Genomic DNA, 14607 nt, shown 5'->3' on the forward strand with positions numbered 1-14607 from the left:
CATCTGAATTAAGGGCACGCGGATGGGTTGTAAATAACAAAAAAGCAGCGCACACGGTAGTGCCTGTTCACATTACGAGACCTCAAAGGAAGGCTAGGCGTCAGCTGATCACTGCGCGTGCCGCGGCAACGGCCATGTTTCGTTAGCATTTCGCCAACAACAAGACACGGAAAGGAGCAGCTGGGCAACCTGATAATGCATTCTGTAGACGAACCGACGCTTTACCACCTTCCCAGCTGTAAACATCACGAAATCCGCGTAGAACAAAGAGCATAGATCAGTATTCTTTAAGAATATAATGGAAAGATAGAGTATTGGAAATTATTGCAATAAGAGTCGAAGTTACGATGTGGTAAGGAAATCTTAAATGCATGACCGCGGCGTGATGTTGATAAGAGAACAACTGCACTGACGTTTATCTTTGCGGGCTTTTGTTTTCCAGCTAAGCACGAGGAATTTCGATAACCCTCTCGATAACGTTCCGATACGGGCAGGATTCAGGAACTCTCGAGTGTTAAGCTATAGACGATTTTATTTTCGGTTTATGGGCGTCGCCATCTTGGGTTGTTAAACTTCTCAGTTTTGTTTGTCCTGACGTGAAATTAACAAAATCACAATACGTCTAATGCACCAGCCGAGCCGTTTTCATGCGTGTGAGTGTACCGTTGCACTGTTCGTTTAGTTGTCACGGATACAAATAGCCGACATAACAGCCTAATATGGCAGAATTTAAAGCATCCGTAGGATATTCTATAAGTGTGTGAGAATGAGCCCAAGTCCTGAAGGCCTGGAGCCCTCCACTGGCGGCAACGCTTTAGTGTTGCACTCGAAAGCTACACTCCGTAGATCAGTCGGGTTCCTGAACAGCAATCTCGACAAGCTGCGGCGCCCTGTGAACGAGTAAGTCTACTCAGTCCTTGATTCAACGCCGTGCAAAATTCTCTTTCTTCTGTACCTAAAACAGTCTTCTTCGTGCCCAGTTTGCGCTACAGCTCTCGTCATGACCTATACAACTAACCTAATCCGCCACTCTGGGACTAGAGGTGCCCAAGCGCGGTTTAACGAATGATGCACATGTACGAAGCCGATGCTTTCGAAAAGACACCTTACCCACCGTCTCGCGACGCGATAAGCGTTTGGAAGGGAGTCGGACCGCAGCAGTGGCGTGCCTCATTTACCACAAAGCTGGACAATGCCGCATCTCTTTGTAGCTAACGGAGAGTCGACGACCGGCAGACCGAGGCCCACGGACTGTTGGCCCATGCGCAAGGTGTCCACTTCTAGGGTGGTGGGCAGCCGTAAGTATAACATACGTAAAGACACGAGCACAGCGCGACCACCACCACGCCTGCTAACCTGCCTTCACAAGCTTCGCTGGCTTGACTCCCAGTTTGAGCACACAGCACTTGAAGCAAGAAAATACGAGAGCACATCCGCCTCCCGTTCACTTTATTTGATTATGCTCGCCTTTGTTTTTTTACTTTACACTTTCACATTTGCTTTCATGCCGGTGTTTTTGAGCATGCCGTCGCTGTGCTATCCAGGCGTACGTTCTGATTCTGTCCTAGCTTGCGTGAGAAGGGATTCAGTTGGTGATCATACTGATTATTTGCTGGTTTTACGACACTGCACTTAAGAGCACGGGAAAAAGGAGCTGTTCCAAGTCTGTTTGTTGGCGTTGTATAAACATTCACCTTTGCGTTAAAAGCATTTGTGGTTTTAAAGGTACATGTCAAAACCACGATCCGGCTATAGCGAGAGCTCATTCTTAGCAATGGTATAGCCAATGAGCCACCCCATAGCGTTGATTAACGCTACAAGCAACCAGCAGATAAATCAACGTATACCGCAGAGGACCTACCAATATTGCCTTTAACCTTACGGTACAACCCAAAAGGGTTATCGCCACGTTGAAGGCTCATGCTCCATAACAGGAGGTCAGACACTCTGTAACGCATGTTGGTCTTGCAAGTAGCGTACACTGAAATATTGATGCGCGTGCACTTTATGCGCAGTGCGATACAGCCTGTTGTCCGTTTCCCGCAACATTAAACCGCATGCGCTTTTGTTTTGCTTTAGCACGTAGCGGGCTGTAGCTTCCCACACTAACCAGCACGATTACGTAGTGTCTTGTAGCATGCGCCACTGTTTTACGTATTGTTCTTCGCAATTTTACTAAAAGACGCTGCAAGCATCCTCAAGTAAAGTTTGTGAACGACGCCTGTTTCGTAGCAGAAGCGAACTTTCGCTTGTGTGTTGTGCTAACCTGAAAAGGTAAGTAACTCAATTCGAAACAAAGGTGCAAGTTCAACATCCTAGGCCTAGGTTACGATGCGCAGTATAGATATCTTGTTGTCGTGCGCAAGAACAACAAATTTATTTACTGCGCATCCTCACAAAGTCGTTTAGTTGAGCCAAATAACATTCAAGACGCCCCAGCATTTTCAAATTTATACCAAACCAAATGTGTTACCTGAGACTAAATGTTTGATATGAGGCAGAATATTTCTTGCAGCGTGAAACGATAGCTAAATAACCGCGCGGCGGAGCTCGATGACCTGTGGTTCTTTTTCTGTGCCTTGGTTAGCGCTGTTTAAAATGTTGTTTAATAATATTTATTAAGCAGTTCGGATGAAGACGACGTTAGTGTAACAGTGTTCAGTGGGTGGGCTAGACGATACATCTACCTACATTCTCACGACAGAATCGAGTTCGCATGATGCGAGCATGGGGCCAAAAAAAAAAAAAAAAAAAAACACTTCATACTCTTTCGAAATGGGTGCATCACGACATCACTATTCGCTGTTTTCTCTAGCATAAGAGAGATTTATTATGTAGATCACGCTCGCTTCAGCTACGTGCCGATACCAGTGTAGATTACTGCAAGGGGAAAACATAAAGAGCGACGACGTGCACCCTGATAATAATTTCAACCACCACGTGACCAGGAACGTAGCAGTACGTTAAAACTGAATTCTCTCAATAAGGCCGGTGTTATTTGCCGCATGGATGTATAAAAGCCAGCATCTCCGAAACTCAAATTGCGAATGAGTTTACAAGTTGAGCAAGTGTTGGCTGGCGGTGGTAATTGTGAGCGTGGGAAGAGAAAGCTCCGCAATACATACATACATACGTACATACATACATACATACATACATACATACATACATACATACATACATACATACATACATACATACATACATACATACATATGTGCGTATGTATGCATACATACATACATACATACATACATACATACATACATATGTGCGTATGTATGCATGTATGTATGTATGTATGTATGTATGTATGTATGTATGTATGTATGTATGTATGTATGTATGTACGTATGTATGGCATACATTCGCACATTGTTTTTCTCGCATAGTCTGTCAAACCAAGGCAACAATATATCTGGGCAAAGAAATCAATCGAAGAGCGGTACAGTCACATTTCCTGCAGCTTATATCAAATACCGTCGTCAAAATAATGCCTGTAGGCAACAGGAGCACGTTTTATTTTCGTTCATATTTTAAGGACGGTTGAGGGTGAACGTCAAGAAGTGGGCTGTTTGCTCGCCGAATCTTGTAATTATAGAAGTCGTTTCGCAACTGGCGCGTGATTAAAGGTACTTTTGGCCGGCAGCCATAATCGCCGGCGGCAGAAAAACAGTTCAGTTCGAAGATATGGCAAGGACGAGGAAGCGACACTTTTCTTTCTTTGGTTCCAACGCACGCGCGTTGCGCGACCCACCCGTGGGAAAGTGTGAAACGAAGGAGGAAAATAGAACATCTTCGCAGGTAACCACGTCTCGAACGCAATGCTCGCGACAAACAAACCTAACAAGTTTCGCGAAAATGGGCAGCGACGCGTGCACACCTCTCACGTTATTCGCAGCTGCGCATGCAGCGGTAGAGAGCTCGACGACTATGCTACAGCACGCCTTCTACGCATCGTGCGAAGCGTCCATGACACGTGCATCATTGTCTTCGCATCTGTTTGTGTCCCAGCTTTAGTCGATAACAACGGACCCAGCCGTCGCGGCCCTTGTTTCTTTCACAAAGGGACCTCTTTGCATAAGCATATTTAGTCCTCTGAGAGAAGCGCCATTGGCGATTTCTTTCTGCTTGTATCTGACCGACACTCGAGAGGGAAAAAGGTCATCTTATCGTACGGAGTCCATCATAACATATGCACTCCTCCATTTGTTTTAAGCGGCGATTAAACGAACCTTATCTGGGCCAGGTATTGGCGGCGGACGACCCGGGTCGGGAGGGTTCAGCATACAGAAAAATATAGATAAGGGCTGGAGCCCGTTTGGCAAACACTTCCAAGTTGTGGACGGTAACTCACCCAAGATATGCGAAATAACTATAACTCCATCATCATTCCGGTACAAGGGCGTCCGCAGAAATTTTTCCAGGGGGGTGCATCCATGGGGGGGGGGGGGGGGGGGGGGGGTTCACTGCTGTGACTTGACCGGCAAGGTTAGTCAATAACATGTAATAACGTGCAAAGTTGGCTGGCAATCCTAAAGGCCGTTTCACACGGATATGCGGACCTTTTGTGTGCTAAACAACGTGTGCAGCTTATTGCTACTGCATAGAAAGATATTATCTGAAATTCCAGGGGGGGGGGGGGGGGCAGGCGCCACCCCTTGCACCCCCCTCCGGACGCCCATGTTCCGGTACTAAGCTGTATGGATGGAGCTTTGAGAATAACAAACTTAAGCGAAAACTTAAGGGCATCCAACGAGCGACGAAATATCGTCAACAGTTAAGATGAATGACACAGTGTAGAGACGACAAATACGCTTTTGATAAACAACTTTGTAGTCTAGTTTACCAGCAGTTGATATTAAATGAACTTGGGCAGAATAAGTGACATGCACTAATAATTGGGCGCCGTAATAGGATAGCACAACAGATACCAAAAGAAGAAAAACACGGTCTATTGCTCTAGAGGTTTATCGCAGACTTACTTAAGTGTGAAACAATGCTCAGGTGTATGAGGAGAGCACTACCGGTGTAATTAGAGATCCCTGAAAGAGGTTACCGTCCCACTGTGGACTTAAAGCTAACGACGATTAACTTAAAGCTTCCCATGTGATGATCGGAGCCCCTGTACTCACAAAACACTCGCACAAAAGTTCGTACAAACAAGTACTTCTAAAAAAAAAAAAAGGTATTGGTGAATCGTGATAGCGAGAGAGAAAGAGAGATCGGCAAAGGAAAGCAGGGAGGTCAACCATGGTGCACCCGGTTTGCTACCCTACACGGGGGTGAGGGAGAAGGGGATCGTGATTGTGAACGTATTCTGTATGGAGGCGGTTGGCCTCAAAAAATAGCAGTCTTTACGGACGAAAAGTTTCTTAAGTTAGTCTCCAGATTTGCGGTATCACTGCAGCCCATAAGAACTATTCGTAATTGGCAAGCTGAACCTGGCACAAATATCGCTCTAATAAAAAATTGGTAAAATAAATTTTAGTGAAATCTTTAGTAAAGACTCGCACAGAGCTCTCCGTTTTCGTCGTCGTCATCGTCCTTTCAGGCAATGTGATGTCCATGACTGTGCGAATGCAATTCGTTAATCATATACGTCAACAAATTCTCATAGCTATTCTGAACCACGGTGACAGGCGTTGCCTCACCATACGAAAATGTACGTGAAGTTGTCGGCCAAGCTATCTGCTATGACATTTAAATTGTTTTTCTTTAAGTCAGGTCATTTTTGCTACGTGTCAAATATTTATCACGCCCACCATCCATCGTCGTCATTTTGAAAAGCGATTGGTGTACTATTCTGATCACCACCTAGAGATGGCTGAAAAAAAAAAGAGAGAGAGAAACAGGTTGTGCGTAAAGACCAGTGGCGTAGCCAGAATATATTTTTCTTGGGTGGGGGGAGGGGGAGGGGGGATGGGGTTAAACCAACCTATATGCATGTTCGTGCGTGTTGATATATAAATGGAAAATTGAATAATTTCAAGGGTGGAGGTGTTGTTGAACCCCCCCCCCCCCCACCCTCCTTGGCTACACCAACGGCGAGAACTCATGTTTGAATGAATCGTGTTATTTCATTCTTGTCTCGCAGCGAATGGCAAGGAGACGAAGGAGGACCTGGTGGAGACGCTGTACAAGGTCGACGGCGACAAGATGGTGCTCGAGCTGGAACCGGCCCAGCAGCACCAGAGGCTGTGAAACCTCGTGCGTGCCTCCGCTGCCATACAGTACCGCTCGAAGCTGCGCCGAACGGCTAGCGTTACGCCCGCATGCTTGTCCAGATGGGCCAACAGCGGGTGTCGCTTCGGCGGCGGTGTCCCTCCCTTCTAGATGACAACGCAAGCCGTTCGCCCCCCTTCGTACCTATACTCACGAGCTGTTCTTCCGAACGAATCCTGGCAACCCTGCTGATCATTGTGTAGCCTGCCGGGCCTGGAGTAGCCCTGCGGATCACTCCTGTGGACGGATGACGGCACAGGAAAGCGAAGATCTGCGCGCAACAGCGCGCCACACTTCATTTCGACGAGATTGGGCCGTCGTGAATGATGGCCTCGAAAACGTCGCTAGGCCTTTTTCATGGTGCATTTCGAGTGTTTACAACACGATCCGATACGAGACTACTAAGCCTACTTCCAAACTAAAGAGCATGGGGGAAGAAATGAACTAGGAGAGAGATTTACGTCGCGCGGCCAGCCTTGACGAGCGAAAGTCCCGGGGCAGCCATTTTTCTCCATCTTGTACCTCGCAGTACCGTCCTAACACGTGACCTCTTAGGAGACAGCGTATTGGATAGTGTTTGTTAGGCTGCGCTGCCGTGTCTTTCCGCCTGCACTCGTGCTTATGACGTTGTGACCAGGTCTTTGGCCTATACCCTATAACTTCGATCGTGTTGCGCTGCGGTCTCTCCTGTTTATGCCTTCCTCAATGCCAGACAGCCAGGGGTTGGAAGATAGAAACCTTTTTGAATTAAAAGAAATTTATCACAGAAGCTGCTATACCGACACTCAGGCTGGTGTTTCAACGGGCGGAGCTATGTTTGTCAAAGGTGGCCTTGTCAGCTTTGTAATCACTAATTAGCTTTATGTGATCAGTGTATAGTGAGGTAACGTGCCACGTGTAATGTTCCCGGCACTTCTATTTGCAGTGTGGTACGGTCTCCAGTGAAACGAAGTGACGTCACTCCACTAACATTACACATGTGCAACATGCCAATGGTAGCAGGCTACGTTCGACGGGGATATGTTCGCCCATCAAAATACTGACCGCCGTGTACGAAGTGATTGTCCGGGTTTATATTGCTTTATATATGTCGCGCATGCCTACATATGCTTGAACACGAGGTGTTTTGACAGCCCGACCGGAATTAACACATCGAAAGTAATGTTCCGCCAGAATAAACTGCAGCACATTGTCGATGTATGCGGACAGGGTTTTTTTCTAACAGCGCTTGACAAATCACGCGTCAGCTTTATGGATACAGAGTGTCGATGGTTATTTCTGGGTGTAATAGATAGATATGTTTCTGGGTGTAATAGGTCACCTCAAGTTGTTTCATTTTTGCATGAGTGAATGTCGCGTTTTTATTTTATTCACGACTAGCAAGATAGGCACCTCTTTCATACACTTTTCTTAAAGAGTTAGTGGATTGCCTAGCAAGTTTAACAGGATGACGTACACTCATAAATAGAGACGGATGTTCTGCAAGAGTATATAGATAGTTTTTTGACCACGCACTTGAACTTGACAGTTGTGAAGCAGAGCTCGAACGCTAGGCAAAAGAATGATGCCGTGGCACAAAAAAAAAAAAAGCGTTAGACGGAACAACAGCTACGTAAGACTGTACTTTACGAACTTAGCGGAGCACTGACCGCGGTAGGCGTATTAACTTCAGCAATACTATGAATAGGCGAAGTCCTGCTCAAAATTAAGGCTTGCTCAGTAACACTAAAGAAGTAAAATTGTCCGAGAAACAACGCCGATTCTGCTCCAAGCCACAATTATGATGTGAAGTCTCGTAACGATTTCATTTTTGGGATCTCTAATTTTATTTAAAAATAACAAGTGTAAATCTGGCTGACTTTTTTTTCGCAAAAAAGCAAATGGTTTCTTTTGAAAACTGCGTTGAGTTGGCTTGCGCATATGCCCAAAATACAAATGAGTAGGAAAGTTCATTTCGTAAAGTGCAATAAAAAATGCTCACGGTCTTGTATACTGAAGTTGTATGAGTTTTGTAAGCTTTTCTTTTCTTTTTTTAGAGCTACAATAGTACCATCAATAGATTATATTGTTGAAGCTGATGTAAGCGAGAAAAGATTGTGCTCAAGTAAACTACGATCTCTCAATAGTCCGCTATAGCTGCATTATTGAATTCAGTCACAAAATACAGGTATTGTCGTGGTCACGTACCTTATACGCAAGAGTCTGATGAAAGTTCGATCGACAACACGGTTACAACGCAGCGAAACCTGAGGCATAAATTACGGCTGATGCTTAAGACAGGAAAAAAAAAACAAATCTACGCGAGCTCTGGCTTTTTCGTTGTTGAGACAAACTTAGTTGTTAAGAGAACGTGCGACAAATGACTTTGGTTGAGTAGATGGCAATGAAGGTCGTCCAAATGTAACAGACTTGAATCAGTACACACAAAGATTAAGCGTGAAACGCCAGACACTGTGTTAAATGTGCCAAGATTTAAAATAAATGTGAACATCTCCTACTGCGACTTTTTGCACTGGTGCAAAGATTCCTGAGGATAAAGTGGCACCAGCCAATGTTTAAGGTAGACCCGACGTTTTGGGTTCGGTTTGGTCACTTCCTCAGAGATCAACCTGATCAAATTGATTCCGCAACGTGGGGACAACCTCAAAATTTGAGCGGTGATACTATAGACTCGAGGAGCCAATTTACTTTTGTGTAATGAAAACATCAACTGTATTTACGTCAATTACATTTGTAACAACACATACTTAGATCATACCGCGCATGAACAGCTGTCAAATACATGTTTCATTTCGACGACGTCAATTCAGTGAAGCGGAGCAGTGCAAAGCTTGGAAGGCAGTAGAGAGTGTAAATTGAAACGCAGTTCTACCTGACGTTGTTCTTCGATTTGCAACTAAGTGGGCAGCAAGAAATGCCAGCATGTAAACATCTAGGGCTGGTTTAAGAAAGCTTTTCGTATACGTGAGATCGGCGCATCGTTCGTTAACACCTTGACTTCTCTACTCGCTGTCGAGGCGGACCTTGCGATTTGATCTCACATACGATCGACCTTGTGTGTGCGTGGCCGTTGACTTAAGTGTAGGTATTTGTATTAAGAAGCATGTTTTTGTGTGTAACGCGTCATGTGTGTTAGCGTCGTCATCGCGAAGGTTTACAGTGTCGTTAAGTATGAACTTTGTGATGAACGGAAACAGACTTAGAACAGCGCAAAGTACAGGACGGTGAGACATCTGCATGGGTCAAATTATGTGCGTTTGTGTCTGTCGCTGATTAGTATAGTTCATTTTGAACGCGCTTCACTTAGTTTGGCCGTGTACGAGTCGCGCTGTTTCTTCTAGCCTGTCAATATGCGCAGAGCATGCCTGCTTTGAATTTGTGATATATTTCACTTCTCTGGATGGCAAACCGGTGAATGAGCCGTCGCTGGCGATGCTCATGTGTTGTATCAAAGTGTCGTTTCTGCCGCAGCTTGTAGCCCCTATTTTTGCTGAAACCAACGCTTTGAAAAGTCAAGTAATAAAACCTGTCTGTCACCTAATAAGAGAGAATCTGTCAATGATTTCACGTTTTCAATATGTTCGGCATAAAAAACTCTGGTTCGAGTGCGCTTGGTAGGTTCAAAGGATTCCCGAGCAAACCTGAACCACGTGCAAAAATGAAAAATATGAGGATTGTCACGTTCGATGCATTTACTGAACGCATCGTTTTCACCGAAAGTGAGACCAAGTTTCAGAAAACTTTCGTAATATGTTAAAAAGTAAGCAAGACAATTTTCTGAGACATTGGCAACATAATTTATTTTTTTAGAATGACACGATCGAGTGACCTTCGTCTACGTGCGCAGGACAATCAAATTAATAAACCAAGCTTAAGCTCGCTCTTTCAGGGATTCCATGTTTAGTAACAAAAACTTTTGTGCAGAAGCTAGTGCGCATTTCAACAATTAGTATATCTCATCCTTTTAACTGAGCGTGCTCGGCGCTATAGCATGAATTTACAGCCCGAACATACGTGTTAACGATCATTTAACACGCATAATAAGTGATTTGCTGTTCCCAGAAAAGAGAGTGTGGACACGTCCACGTTCTTCCATGGTGTCAGTAGGGCGTACATCCTTGACTTAGGTTTCAAGCGTTTTATTGCACCACCGAGGGCCCGGCTGCGTGAAAAAAGGCCGCATCGAATAACTAGGTCGCGGCCGGTCAATGAAGCACATTTCCAAAAACAACACAGTGACATACAAACGCTGCGGTGTCAAAGGGGCGGTTTGGGCCACTGAGGTCAAGCTTCCGGGCGTTTTGAGGAGGTCGGGCCCAAGAGCGGCTGTTCACAGATAAGGCGATTTGACGTCAGAGAGGCTAGGGTGGTGTAATTTATTGCCCCGAAGCTCAGCGCCACAACGTGACCAAGAGAGCGTGAACTTTGCTGCTTCGGGAAGCAACACTCATTGATTGTCCAAGTCACGATGCGTGTACAGAAGTGCAGAGGCCCGAAAGAAGAACGTTTTATGGAAAGACGTCGTTCGAATAACTTTAGGCAAGCAAGCACAAGAAAGCCAAACGAAATGAAAGAAAGAAAACACAAGAGAGACACGTCGGGTCATCACCCCGACGCAACATAAGGGCAAGAACAACTTAGTGTAGTTGGTTACAACTACAAACTAAGCATAAGTTCGAGCTCCGCCTCTAGAACTGCGGCGTTCCTGCCGTTCATCTGGGCAAGACAGTCGTGCTGGGAGGTTCCCGTTTTAACCGTGCGTACTGTTTCGCTGTTATATAAATACTACGCACACTAAGAATTAAAAGTTCGTCATCCCTACCTAAAATATTACGTTTGGCGGAGCATTGATGTCGGAACATTTGCTGAAGCTTTGCAGGAAGTTCAAGTTTTCGAACGAAAACCAGCGACAAAGGAACGTGTGTCTGTATGGGAAAATCACCTACCTGATCACGCGAAAGACGCTGGACGTCACGGAAATGAGCAAATGCGATTGGTTGCCAATTCTCTCTGGGTGGGACAGCGACGGCTGTGGGCGGAGCTTACACTTATGCTTAGGTTGTAGCAGGCTATAGTTGCACTAGAAACACGTCGTGTTAGGCGCAACATTTTCGGAAATCGGGCATTGCGGGAAAAGCCTTTTGGAACATTTCCAGTCAAGGCTCTGTGACGGACGCAATGCAGTGTCGTTTGGACGTGCTGAGCTCGAAGCGTTGCAAAGCCCCAAGGCCGCGCGATCGCAATTATATTGTAATCATATTCATGTTTTCGCGCTTTATTTTCTACGTGACATGAGCGACGCCCTGCTCACGGCACAACAGGGGTCGTCCCACCGCGAACGGGTATATGATGAGAGGGAAATATAATAGAGCGAAATAACTACGAGCGTTATGCCAATCCAATTTGCACGGCACTTATGAGCAGTTACCGTTGCAGCTTACGTAATGCGCATACGGCAAGAAAATTGCAGAGTTGCCTCTCTTTTCTTCTCGCGTCATGTACTGCTGCCTCGTTAACGGTCTTGCGTGACGATACGAGCAATATGCACGTCTATACCGTGAAGGAAAACCGTTGGGAAAATAAATGGTCGCTCATCACTGCTGCAGCGTGATGCAATAACGGAGGATGAAACGATCAACGCATGAGGACTCCTTGACTAACCGCAGTGGCGTTGGCACTATCACAAAGAAATTCACAGCCAAGCTTTTTCTTTTCTTCAGTATTGTAGGCGCAAATACAACTTCAATTTTTCGAAATTTGTCAGTTTTAATGAGACACGGTTTTTGTTAGTTCCTTCACAGAAACGCGTGTTTCATAATAACCTTAAAGACACTGCTGCGAAATCAAGATAACGCTTGAACAATAATAATAATAATAATTTTGGGGGTTTTAAGTCCGAAAACCACAATATGGTAATGAGAGATGCCGTAATGGAGGACTCTGGAAATATCTACCACCGGGGTTCTTTAACGTGCGCCTAAATTTAAGTACACGGACCTCTATAGCATATTGCCTCCATCGAAGTGCGGCCGCCTCGGCCGGGATTCGATCCCGCGACCTTCGGGTCAGAAAGCCTGAATGAAGCGCATATATGGTCGCGGTAGTGTGAACATGATATCATATACTGGTATCGGGAACGAGCGCTCCGACCGACTTGGAACTGTCGATAGCCAAACTCGTGGCTCGAGATTCCTCCTGCCGAGCCGACGTCAATGAAGTAAAAGGCGAGCGTGTGCATCCTCTATTCACGGACAGAGGCATCACACGACACTACAAGCTAAACCGCAGAACATACCCAACCGCACACGACTCATTAACTAGAGAGCAGGAAAAATTATTCAGAGCCCTACAGGTCAACAAGTTCCACCACCCAACCAGAATTCACCTCATAGCACCAACACGATTCTCTCCGCAATGCCACTTCTGCGGATAACCCTGGTCTATTCAACGTATACTGGTAGGAGCATAGGCGTATCTACCGGGGGGGGGGGGGGGAGGGGGGGCGCCAGCCCTCCCCCCACTGAGAAATGTTAGGGGGCGGAGCCCCCCCCCCCCACTTTCCACGGTGGTTATTGTCGGCTGAAGACTGGGAAACTAACAAAACAGGCAAAGTTTTACTTGAACGCAGCAATAACGTAATTATGTAATAAAATTTGTCCTACGATTCTGCTGTGACGACTGTCCTTCGAGTGTCATGACAACGCACTGAAGGCAACCTGCAGTGCGGGCTGCCTATTCCATGCTTGCGCACCTTGCGCTCGAGCATTGCAGAAGAGGCTATCGCTCAGCAGGGGCTCTATAACATTACAACAATCTGTCATGATATTATTTTGTTCTGCCTGGCCTGAAATTTACGTAATCGGCAACGAAAATATGGGCGGGAACCAGTGAACGTTTTATAGCCCGATCAAACGCTCTCCTTTTTCAGGAAATTTAGTTTCTTTCTTTGAAAACGAATAGCATCGCCACTGCTCCATATCCAAGCTGCTGTGAGTTGATGAGTGTGCAAAAGTGTCCAGTATTTTAGTTGTGCCTAGCCAGGACAGCTAAAATAGATTCGCACTTTAGTCTCCGATTAGCCTGCTTCACTCGCCTTATCATACGGTAGCCTGTAGCGATCTCGGCGGATTGTAACAAGGCAGTGGACTCGAGTACATTGAGAAGCCCAGCTTTCAAGTTTGCCCCATTACTTGATCTACCTCACCAGGGAGATGATCAGCGTCCGCGGTTTTCTGGACTAAGAAGGCTGCCCACCTTCAAAAGATTGTGTCTGCTCCTAATACTGTTTATTTCTCTCTCTACCTCTCTGTCAGCAACGATGAGTTCACAGAGAGTTTTACAGGTGCAAAAACAGCTCAACATCGTTATACTACAACTGAAAGTATCTATTATACACACATGAATCCATCTCGCCCGCTGCTATAAGCAGCCGCTGCCAATGTGATTGGCGGCCAGCTTTCTTAAATTACAGTCAGAAAGAGACACTGTCAGGCTATTCCGAAAAATATGAGTTATTGTTCAGCACAGTAATGTGCTGCTTATTGTGTACACTTCATTTTAACGCCGCGAGTTTTCGCGGACTTGTGACGTCGCGTAACAAGGAGGCGATTTTATGGCACATTGAAAATTTTTGACGAATAGCGAAGAACCAATGACAACCGATGCGTCGTATTGAAAATAGTTCATTATTACTATTTTTTACGCAGTCATGTGTAAGTGGTAATTACGCAGTGGATCTCTTAAACGTGTTTTGTTGCCTCGTTTTACGAGCAGGTGCTGTGAACATGACCCAGAAAATTTCGACCAATGATTAACAGCTAACGACCTATACGTAAGGAAGCAATGCGGGGTAGCTTGACGTGTAGTCGCCCACATTTTTTTTTTGTAAGAAAATTTGAGCTTATACAGTTTACGTAGGCTATTTACTTGGAGGAACCGGAGGGGAAGAGTAAAGGGCCACTTCACCGCTTTTCCGTCCACCCCCACCCAAGCTGGGAAAAGTAGGAGGGCAAGGAGCGACCCCTAGTATATAAATTCGTAACCATTTATAATCTTATAACTATACATAACTATACGCAACCAGCTCAATGTAGTTTCCTTAAGTATTAATTGACTGAACTTGGTCTCCTTCCTAAGAAAGACTTTATATTAGACGGCTCTAACAGTAAAGAAATTGGCACCTGGCTTATCCTGAAGACTTCTGCGAAGTATCTTGCTTTGTCAGCCACGTGTTTTGTTTAATAACTGAGAATTTAAGGTACTAGAGTCCATAGCAAGTTCTTCGTACTCATCGTATCTACAACGCCAAACTAAGACTGGGAAGTTGTCTGATGCAATGCTCAGATGATCCGGTTAAATTTGAGTGTACTTTTTAAAACTTCA

General features: G+C 45.4%; 2 protein-coding genes across 2 annotated transcripts in view; one reads left to right on the top strand and one right to left on the bottom strand.

Moving 5' to 3' along the window:
* The window catches only part of LOC119387493 (aquaporin-9), a 55863-nt gene extending 46111 nt beyond the window's left edge, over positions 1-9752 (top strand). Inside the window, exon 7 of the mRNA XM_037654895.2 lies at positions 6098-9752. Coding sequence (XP_037510823.1) covers positions 6098-6204 — 107 coding nt within the window. The 3' untranslated portion in view covers positions 6205-9752. The remainder of the gene's footprint in view (positions 1-6097) is intronic.
* The window catches only part of LOC119385134 (uncharacterized), a 332809-nt gene that overhangs the window by 135106 nt on the left and 183096 nt on the right, over positions 1-14607 (bottom strand). The window lies entirely within an intron of this gene.

This window comes from Rhipicephalus sanguineus, chromosome 3, assembly GCF_013339695.2.
Source record: "Rhipicephalus sanguineus isolate Rsan-2018 chromosome 3, BIME_Rsan_1.4, whole genome shotgun sequence".
In the NCBI taxonomy this organism is placed as follows: Eukaryota; Metazoa; Arthropoda; class Arachnida; order Ixodida; family Ixodidae; genus Rhipicephalus; species Rhipicephalus sanguineus.